The sequence below is a fragment of the Elephantulus edwardii genome, unplaced genomic scaffold (genome assembly GCF_000299155.1).
Source record: "Elephantulus edwardii isolate Elephantulus edwardi_28Jun2011 unplaced genomic scaffold, EleEdw1.0 scaffold00013, whole genome shotgun sequence".
Classification (NCBI taxonomy): domain Eukaryota; kingdom Metazoa; phylum Chordata; class Mammalia; order Macroscelidea; family Macroscelididae; genus Elephantulus; species Elephantulus edwardii.
In genome coordinates this window covers 4,553,626-4,564,832 of record NW_006399763.1, presented here as the reverse complement: position 1 = coordinate 4,564,832, position 11,207 = coordinate 4,553,626, and the positions used below count along the sequence as shown (strand labels likewise).

Sequence of the window (11,207 nt, the reverse complement as noted above, 5' to 3'; positions counted from 1 at the left end):
CTCTGAAAACTTGCTTGAGGAGCAGCTAAGGGTTGGTTCTGGGTCAATAGTACACAACAAACAACAAAATGAAAACCTACCACCACCACCACTGCTAATGGCCACAAAGAAGTGAGCTGAGCTGAGGGAAGAGATGTCACAAAGGGACAAGAGACAAGCACCTTTCTCTAGGCCTGAGTGACAAAGGACAGCCTTCTCCAAGAGCCTGCAATTGGACTTCCGAACTGTGAAAAAGAAATTGGCTTGTTAAAGGCCGAAGAAAACAAACAAAAGACCTCCCAAGACTCCAAAAGCACACTCAATTTCCAACCTATTCAGAGAAGATAAAGCACTACTCTTTCTTTGTGGAAGTTAATGATTAAAACCTAGTTTGATGTCAAGCATCTTAACATAGTTACTAATTAAGCCAATCTCAGTGAGAGAAATCTATATACCTTCAAACTGTAGTAGTGTAAATGGCACAACTATAATATTTCAAGTACATGTAAAAATATTGCACAATACTTTAACCTCTGTAGCTTTATCGCTTCTCTTTAGTCCACGCCACATGCTGGGCCCTTGATAAAACATTTTTGTAACTATTGTGGGGAGGGATTTAACTCAAATAACTTCACTTAGTGTTTGAGTGAATGAGGTAATAAAATCTGTTAGCTGTGTTCGCTGTCTCCAGTTAGGGCTGTAATTACACCACATAAGGAAGAAAGGTAGCTGAGTCTCAATCTAGATCATTTATGTAAACTCAGCCCTCTTGTCAACGGTGCTCTCATATTGCATGCATGCAAACCACAGAAATCATCTCCTATGAACCACACAGAGACAGTGTCCGATTGCAGTGCTGTGAGCTTGCTTATACTCTTTCTGTAATTGGATGTCTGTGGTTCAAAACTCAAACATGACATTCTGAGGTTAAAAGAATAAAAAAAACCCACTCACCAATGAATTCCTCAGTTCAACAATTAGATGACTTAAACCTGTGAATACTGAAGGTATTCTATAAACCAATGTATTAACAAATGAACACATTTCATTGGAAAAGTGTAACTTGTCCAATTAAAAAGAAAGGTTCTTTGAAATGGTATGTTGGAAAAATATTTGGTCTTTAAGAAAGAAAAGCAAGTGAGTTCCAAATACACCCAAGGTAACATTTGATGGCATTTTAATCTCCTATTTGAAATATCTGGCATTTCCCTCTAGTAGTTTCCCCTAAACAAAAATCTTACAAAACCCAGAAAGCATAAACTACATTCACATTGGATCTATAAATAGCACAGAGGCATAACTGCACAAAGACAAAGCACATTTCTTTTGAGTTCATTGGACTATCTTTTGTCATGACAAATTGGTCACTCCTTTTTTGATCTGGCAGTCCTCTCTGGCTGGTAGTAATAGTGTTTCTCTTGACACCTGCAGCTTCCAGCTTGCTCTGTCTTCTGAAGGAAAACCACAGGCCACCGCCCTGGCGCCATCCTTGCTCAGTCCAATCAATAAGGACTTATTTCCTGTCCATTTGCTGAGGTCACAGGAGCAAATCTCATTAATTATTTCTGCTACCGCAGCCTCAAGTGTGCTTCTGGCGTGACAACTGAAAGCAGCTTGACCTTTTTTCTTCTAATTTTGTTTGTAGCAGTTCCCAAAAGAAGGCAGCATTCATTTAGGAAGGGGGGTGGGTGGTGGAGAATAAACTGTTCAAATCATTAAAACATTTAGGTATTTCATCACCAAAGCTCTCCTGATCATCTTCAGTCCCTAGTTTTTCCCAGCAACTGAACAATAGGGTCTTTTTAATTTGGTGTCACGAAAATCTGGTCACGGCAAACACAATGTTTTCTAAAGCAGATCTGGCCTCCGAGGGAGGAAAGCTCTCCAGGGCCTCCAGTGCTTTGTTTCCATGGTAACGACACAGGTCAATAGCTGAAGTCACACCTTTGCCAGCTTTGATTGTTGCTCGCAACTGTTAAGAAACAAATGCAGAATAAAAGTCAGTTTTTAAGGTATGCAGTAAGCACCACAATTAAACTGGGGAGGGGAGGGGATGTGGGGAAAACAAAGGAGGAAGGAAACTGTATCGATTCATGGCTTCCCCAGTGTTATTTCTGAGGTAAAGAGGACATCATCTCCAAAAGCTCTCGAGGCCCCAGCATTCCCTAAGGCTGCTGGATGTCTGCACGCCACAGCAGCACAATAGGCCCCAATCAGTCTAATTACACCTCCTCCCACTGCCACCTCTTGATATCTTGAAATGTGCCACACTGGGGGATGGCTGTGATCAAGGCGGAGGGCATCTGCATCTATGGCATTTTGAATTCAGCAGACTGAAATTTTATGCGTGGAAGGCTTCACTAACATCCCAAGTAGTCACTAAAAAACAAAACAAACCCCCAAACCAACCTCCTGCAAAATCCACTATATGCTGACACAATAGTCTGTAAGAAAATTTAAGAAAGACACATATATTGGATCCGAAAGCTGCATTTTAAAAATGGAAAGAGTTTGGCAAGAAGAATGAACTAAAACAAAGATTAAGAGTCTCACCAACAAACAGAATTCTGCTCATATTCGATGGAGGAAGATCCATGAAAGGGATATATTTTTGAGTTGGAAAGTTATCTGCTTTCCCTCACCCCGATCTCTCCCAGTGTGATTTACTGCCTCTGAAATCCCACTGGAGGGTCAGCTTTGAGTTGATTCTGACTTGATGGTGCACAACAATAACAACAATTTCTTAGTGACGCCTCATCCATAAGGAAAACCTGGGAGTCCTTGATCTCACTTCTGGTCAGGGATCACGGCAGGGCAAGTGTTGCCTGCCCGCTCGCATCTGAACTTTCCCACCCCGTGGGGTTTGGTGGTGTGCTGTCTGATACGTTCTTGTTCACGAGTTGGGAACCACACATGCCACTTCTGGGCTGCAGCATTTTACTGCCAATCTGAGACCCTCTAAGCTTGCTCCCTGGCATGTCAACCAGACTGCTGGAGAAGTTTTTCCCTCAGCTTGGCTTCTTGAATGGCTATGGAGTATGATGAATGCCTCTCTGACCTGCAATAACACAAAATGTGGACAAGAAAGAAATTGCTGTTGTTTTAAGCCACTGAAATGGTGGAGTTCTAAATCGTCTTGATTTAAACAGTCACTAAATTCTAGCCGTTCTATTTCCTTTATCAAAAACTCATTGTTAAAAAAACCCCAACCCAACCAAAAACCAAAACCAGAACAAACCAACCCCTCACTGTTGTTGACTCATTACTGACCCTTCTAATGAGTTTTATCTTCTACTCTCATTTACTTTAGTTCATGCTATCTTTTCTCTGGATTAATTTTCACAATGACTTCTTTTTTTGTGTGTTTGTACAGTCAAGTCAGATCCAACTGGCACAGGAGGAGATTGCCCCTTCTTCTCCAGCGGAGCATCTGGTGGATTGAAACTGCAACCCAATCACTTCTTATAGTCTTTCCACCAATAGCTCTGTGCCCTTGAACACCATCCACAATGCTGCTGGGAGATCTTCATAAAAAAAGATGCAAATACAGTCTTGCTTTAAAACCTACATTGCCTCTCAATAGTCTTAAGAAAAATGTCCAAGCTCCTTAGTGAGACACAGAAATCTTTTTCCAATCTAGCTCTTCTCCAATCTTGTTTTTCTTCCTTTCATCAAGTATTCAGGGGAATTACCTCCAAGTCCCAGAGGTAATATGCCATCTCCTGCTGCCCTACCTCAACCTTGATAAGACTACCAAATTTTCTAGCTAACAATCAATTCAGAAGACGGGTCCCTAAGAGCTAGATAGCACACATTTTTCCTGGCTCTCAGAGAATCCTATGCATAAACAGAATATAACATTATTATATAATGCGGTATTTAAGTCTTAAAATTATTTATTTACTTCATAAAACCTTAAACTACTGCATAATTCATAATGCATGAATATATTTAGGAAATAACTTGGTTATTTCTGGAAAAGAGAGATTCAGAGAGGTTCAATGATTCATCAAGATCATAAATGAATAGTGGTAGAGCTGACATCAGAAGCTAGGTTTTCTATCCAGGTAATTAATACTCTATGGCTCTTGGCACTTAACAGATAATTCCACACTGCACACCAGCTTTGGGGGACCATTTTAGCCTGATGTTGTTATGTACCATCAAGTTGACTACGACTCAGCTACAACCCTATGAACAAAGGCTCTGAACCTTGCCCTATCCTGACCAACTTCACCATCTCTGACATATCTGATCCTATTGCTACAATCACTGTCAATCCATCTCTTCCTTTTCTCTGGCCCTTTTGACAACATGCCCAAAGTATGTGAGATGGAGCTTCAAACTACCTTGCTTCAAAGGAGTAACCTGGTATCATCCTCTTCAGGACAGATCTGTTTGTCCTCTTGGCATTCCATGGTATGTAATAATCTTTGCTCAACTCAAAGGCATCACTTCTTTTACATTTAAAATTTTTTTTTAATTGTAAAGATAAACATGATAGTTGCAAAGAACTTAGAATTGAAAATGATGCAACATAAGAAATCTCCTGTGTTTGGTATAAAAAAATAATCCCTATTAGAAGATGTATTTCATTCAGAGAAGGAAATGGCCTATAAGTATATGATATACATACATGCACTTTTTTAATGGCTTTGCTTACAAAGTTTGGTATACATTGATACATTGCATTTCACACTATTCTTCATTCACTGTGTTTTATACAATCATTCTCACGCATCATATTTCATAAAATCAATCACCATTGGACTTTGCCCATCATTACCGTCTTTTTGCCCAGAACCTTCCCCTTTCCTTGCCCCCTCACTCCACCCACCAAACTGTGCAAACCTGTGGTTTTACCCCTACCTGTCCTCACACTTCTACTCCCACCCCTCCACCCTTCTTAAGTACATATTTTAATAGTTATCCTTCTATTTTTATAATAATGGTCTTATGCAATATTTGTTCTTATGAGACTATGTTAGTTCACTCAGCATAATGCTCTCCAGCCTTTCTCAAGCATGTAGTATTTTTTAAAATCATTGTTCCTGCGTGCTGCATAGTACTCCATCATGTGAACGTACCACAATTTTTTTTAAATTTTATTAATTTTTGTCCATGTACCGTCAAATCAGATCGACTGGTACAGGAGGAGATTGCCCCTTCTCCTCCAGCAGAGCATCTGGTGGATTCAAACCATGCACCTCTGGGACTGCAGTGTATCATAATTTCTTAATCCACTTGGTTGTGGCTGGACATTTAGGCTGTTTCCATGTTCTTGCAATGGTGAGTAATGCCGCTATGAACAGTGGTGTACAAATCTCTGTTTGTGTCTTACTTCTAACTTCCCTTGGGTATATATATTCCTAGTAGTAGAACAGCTGGGTCATATGGGCTTCTATGTTCAACTTTTTGAGTAAACACTAAACTGTCTTCCAGAATGGCTGCACCATTTTACAATCCCACCAACAGTGTATGAGAGTTCCCACCTCTCCAACATTTATTGCTTGCTGCCCTATTAAATTTTGCCACAGCTTCTGGGATGCGATGGTATCTAATTGTGGTTTTGATTTGCATCTATCTCTCTTATTGTCAGTGATTTTGAGCATTTCTTCATGTGTCTGTTGGCTGTCCAAATATTTCCCTCTTCTCATGTCTTTGCCTATTTTGTAATTGGGATATCAGTCTTTTTATTCTGTAGGCCCAGGAGTATTCGGAAAACTTTTGTATGAGAACCTTGTCTGGGATGCTATTGCCAAATGCTTGTTCTCTGTTAGTAGGCTTTCTTTTTACCCTGTTGAAAAAAGTTTTTGATGCACACGTGGGTTTCATCTTTAGAAGGTCCCATTCATCAATTTTATCCTCTTTAGATTGTGCATTTCTATCCGTATTTGGCAGTCTCTTTTTATCACAGACTAGGCTTTCTAAGCTTGGTCCCAGTTTGTCTCTTATGAACTTTATAGTTTTGGGCTTTACTCCCAGGTCTCTGATACACCTTGAGGTGATTTTTGTGTATGGTGTGAGATGTGAATCCTGTTTCAGCTTTCTGCAGGTAGCAGTCCAGTTCTGCTAGAATCATTTGTTGAAGAGGCTGTCATTTCCCCATTTGATAGGTTTTATTTCCTTGTCGAATACTAGTTAACCATAGATAGAAGAGTCCATTTCTGGGTTCTCAATTCTCTTCCATTGTTCCAAGCACCTGTCATTGTACCAGTACCATGCTGTTTTGGTTATTACCGCTGTGTAATAGGTTTTGAGGCTGGGGAGTGTTATGCCTCTCACTTAATTTTTGTTTTTCAAAAGCGCTTTGCTTATTTGGGGTCTCTTTCCTCTCTGAATAAATTTGAAAAATTCCCTTTTGATCTTGAAAAATGAATTTTGTATCTGTATTGGAATTGTGTTGAATATGTAGATTGCTTTTGGTAGGACTGTTATTTTCAAAATATTGAATCTTCCTATCCATGAACAGGGCACCTTTCCCCATTATTTAGGTCTTTTATTTTGTCTTGCAGAAATGTTCTGTAGTTTTCTTTGTACATCTGTTATCCTTAGTCACTATTCAGCTCTCAGATGCATAGCAAGCCAATTGAGAAGACCATGGTCGGGATAACACCTTAGTCTCTACACTGACATCATTGCTCTTTTGTATTCTGGAGAGGTAACTGAGCGTAGATTTTTTCCAAAGTATCTCAACTTTTAGTTTCCTGATTGCTAGTGCCAACAATGTTCATTGTGGATCCAAGCAAGGTGAAACTGTTAATCTCAAATGCCTCTCCCCTGTCATGATACTGCCAATTGGCCTGGTGGGATGCTCTTTAAAGACAGACTGTAATACAACTACATTAAAATGTAAGTGTATGGAACTAGTCAATCTTTGGAAATGAGGGAGGAGGGGGTCTATGAGATGGGATGAGGCTGGAATAGTGTCCAAATAGTTTTAGGAAAAGAGGAGGCTACAGTCACTTCTCTCCAATTAGCAAAATACTTTTAAGGTCTAGCAAAAACCATAGATAAAGCATCACCTTTTGACTTCATTCTGTAGGAAAGGAAATCAGGATGAGTGCTACCAAGTGATGTGAACACAGGTTTGTGGAATAGTCTGGGCTTTACTCAGCATTGGAAAACGTGTAGAGGTAAACCCAATTGTCCTTTCACCCCACCAGACTGAGCACACACTCACTCACTCATTGCTGTCGAGTTGGGTATGACTCATGGATGACTCTCCAGTGGATTTTCAGAGGCTTTAAACTGCACAGGAGGAGACTGCCTATCTTCCTCCCTCAGAGCAACTGATGGGTTTGAACTACCTGTCTTTGGGCTGGCACTGCAACTCCTTGCCCACTAGGCCATCAGAGCTTCCTAGATAGAGTACAGGGATGCTGAATCTCCTCTAAACACCTTTACAAATACAAACTGTATTTTTTTTTCTCTCCTCTCCTGTGGTTGAAAACATCTGGAAAAGGGGAGAGGGAGACAAATGGAAGCCATGCTGATAGGGAAGAGATCACACACCTGCTAACCAGATGGTAAAGCAGACCCTGCTCTCCTAACGGAGACCACAAAGGGGGCAGAAGAGCAAGAGGTAGCAATGATAAGAAACTTCAGCCTTTGAACATCTATTAAAATTCCCTCTCTGGCAATTCTTGATTGTCTCACTGATAATCTTATGTATAAGAGGGGAAGAAGAGGCATTTTTCACTTAACTATGTCAACATAATAGTATGTAAAGGTGATAGAAAGCTTAAAAAGAAAGAAAGAAATGTCTTCATGGTATTAGAATCAGGGAAAAGAAAGTACTTGCAAACAAAGTTTCTCTCTTTCTCTGTCACATGCATGCATACACACCCCCCTCCCCCACATATTAGGAAGATGCACTGTAAAAATAGTTTTATGCAAATATTGCTGTGGTTCCAGGAGATCATAAGTGAAAATACTGTCTAAGAGTGAAGGAAACCTCTGAAAATGAAATTCTGGTTAACAGTAAGAATTGATTATTATTAGGTACTGTTGTGTTCACTAGGACTCATACTCTACGAACAACAAATCTGACCTGTGCCCTGCCCTGCACCACTGTCACCTCTCTGCATTATTTAAATCCATTGTTGCAGTCACTGTGTCAATCCACCTTTTTTTTTTTTTAATATTCAGGTGTAGAATTTATAATTTCTTCCTCATGAGGTCAGCAGACAGTTGGACTTTCCCCAAGGGGTGATGGTTCCAGTTCTGAGTATTTGACATCGGTATCAAGGCCTGAGCCACTAGATTCTATGAGCTGGACATGGCAAGGCCTCTCCTGATGCCTGCTGGTCCATGGGAACTCACTGTAAGGGCTTTGAACATGTCAGTAATTGTTGGCCTTGTATATTTTTATTTCTTCCACAGTCTATGCTGAAACTGATGCACCCAGGATCACAGTTGAGTAATGAGTATTTCAGATGGTGAAACATGTGATCTTTCAGTTTATTTCTTCATTTGATATCCCAAGTAATCTTCCCCATCCACCATGCTGCTGACCCCCAGGGAAGAAGTTATCCTGCAGCTACTTGGTTCCAAAGGCCAGCACTCTGTTCATGCAGTGATTCATGACAGTGAGCTTGGAAGCAATGTCTATTACAAGAGCCACCTTAAAGCCCCAAGCTTTGGCTTCTGACTCTCATCTGGTGTCCACAACTGCCTTGCTGTCTCCAGCTCATGACATCGATGTCAAATACTCAGAACAGGAACCATCACCCCTTGGGTAAAGTCCAACTGTCTGGACTTTCTCCTTGATTATGGAACTCCCTCGAATCTTCTTCCTGTGTTCCTCCTCTAATTAATACTCTCCAAGGAGACTTCTTGGCAAAGAGCTTGTCATTGGACTGGGAACTTCTAAGAGGTTTCAGCACCAGTGTACCCAGGACATTTACTGACTAATTTCCCAAGCCTTTCTGAGATAAACTGCTTGTTCTCATCAGCTTTGGTGAGCAGATAGCAGCAGAGTTCTTGAAGACATGGTGTTTGGTATAACAAGCTCGAATTTTGAATTCTATGCCGTTTGGGTTATCATGACCCAAGGGAATTTCCTCCAGGTCACAGTCAAGGCCAGTGTACACAGTAGGTTTTGTCTCCCAGCTAGCAGTTGTTTCTTCTACTGAAGGCCAGAGTGGCAAAAAAGAAAAAGAAGACAGTTTTATACCCGAGTTGCTCTCCATGACGCTTGGGACTTTAAAACAGTTCTTCTCAGTTCCTCAGTTAAAGAGGCTTGTGGCTTGTAGACTCATTCAGATACTGCCTGCTCAGATTGAGAACTATGGCTAAAATGTATCAATTTATCTTGTGGGACATCTTACTTTTTTCCAATGGCCCTCTCTCTTTCTCAGCATCCTATCTTTTTCCAAGGACTGGCCCTTCCTGACAACATGCCCAAAGTATGTGAGATGAAGTTTCTCCAACTTTGCCTCTAAGGAGTACCTTGGTTGCATTTCGTCCTAGACAAACTTGTCGTTCTTTTGGCAGTTCATGGGAAATAGTCTTTATTTAAATATTTAATATCCTTTGCCAACACCACAATATAATATCTAGATACATATGCATTATTTTTGAATAATTATGTTGTTGTTATTGTTGTTGATTGCCTTGGTGTTGTGCATGACTCATAGTGATCCTATGAACAAAAGGCCTGAAGCCTTTCTATAACTATCCACATTTCACAATGATTTTGACTTCATAAAAGTTCATAGAGCTTCTGGAGGCATGTTGTTTAGGAAGTGGATGCTACTCCTGCTTCCATATCTCTCTTAAACTGGGAGCTCCACTAAACACTGCACACCTTGGGTAACCTTTATGACATTTGACACCCCAATGACTCAAGGTTCAGCATCACAGCAATCCCAGGTTACCTCTGTAAAGCATATTGACAGAAGAGTGCTATACCACTAAGAAGAATGGTCCTCCAAAATATAATAACAACAACCACATTTAAATATAAAGGTCCTTCTTGAGGTCTTGTTGACTTGAAACAGGAAGCTTAAATAAAAAAAGAACCAATATAGCATGCTATTGTTGTTCTGGGCCATTGACTCGCTTGCGATGTATAGTGACCCTATGTATAGCAGCTCTGAATCCTTCCCTGTCCTGAGCCAGTCTCACTAATTCTGACACACCAACCCTCATTGCCCCAGTCACTGTATCAATCCATCTCATCCGGGGTCTTGCTCTCCTGTGTTTCTGTTCACACTTCCGGGCATGATGTCCTTCTCCAAGGATCGAACTCTCTTGCTCATGTGCCCAAAGTAAGTGAGGCGGAACTTCAAAATCCTAGCCTCCAAGGAGAGACTTGATTTCACCCTCTCCATGATAGATCAGTTTGTATTCTTGGCAGTCCATGGTATATTCAGGACTCCAGCACCACAATGCGAAGGCATCTATTCTTCTGTCATTGTTCAGCTCTTTGAAACATAACAAGTAACTGAGAAGACCTTGGCCTGGATTGTTGTTGTGGTGGTGTACTGTTGAGATGGAATCCACCCATAGCTGACCCTCCAGCGGGTTTTCAGAGGCAGTTAATCACAAGGGAGGAGGTTTCCTATCCTTTCCCCGCAGAGCAGCTGGTGGCCTCAAACCACATGCTTTTGGGATTGCAGCTCAGCTTCTTACCACTAGGCCACCAGAGCTCCCTATGGCTTGGATTAGGCTCATCTTTGTGATCTAGACTGACATCATTGCTCTTCAGCACTCTGGAGAGGTCCATAACAGCAGATTTTCCCAATGCAATTCGTCTTTTGATTTCCTGACTGCTGGTGTTACGAGTGTTGATTGTGGATCCAAGCAAGCTGTAACTGCTAACAATCTCAATCTTTTCTCCATCTATCATGGTACTGCCGTAGGCTCTGTGGAGAGAATCTTTGTCTTCTTGATATTGAGCTTCAATCCATATTGAAGATTATAGTCCTTGACCTCTTGCAGCAAGTGCTTCAGGTCCTCCTCAGAGTTTCAGAGAGCAAGGTTGTATCATCTACATATCGTAGGTTGTTAATGAGTCTTCCTTCAATCTTAATGCCACACTCTTCCTCATAAAACCCTGCTTTCCAAATGATCTATTTTGCATACAAATTGAGAAGGTATGGGGACAGGATGCATCCCTGACACACTCCTTTCCTGATTTTGAACCTTTTTCCTTGCTCTGTTGTGAGGACTGCTTCTTGGTTCAAGTACAGGTTTTGTATAAGCACGATCAAGTATTCCGA

The 11,207-nt window shown here is 41.0% G+C and overlaps 1 protein-coding gene and 1 pseudogene across 1 annotated transcript in view; both read right to left on the bottom strand.

Moving 5' to 3' along the window:
- Positions 1-1,792: 1,792 nt before the first annotated feature.
- The window catches only part of PDSS2 (prenyl (decaprenyl) diphosphate synthase, subunit 2), a 489,995-nt gene continuing 480,580 nt past the window's right edge, over positions 1,793-11,207 (bottom strand). Inside the window, exon 8 of the mRNA XM_006881173.1 lies at positions 1,793-1,951. Coding sequence (XP_006881235.1) covers positions 1,793-1,951 — 159 coding nt within the window. The remainder of the gene's footprint in view (positions 1,952-11,207) is intronic.
- Positions 8,438-9,173, bottom strand: LOC102863970 (annotated as a pseudogene).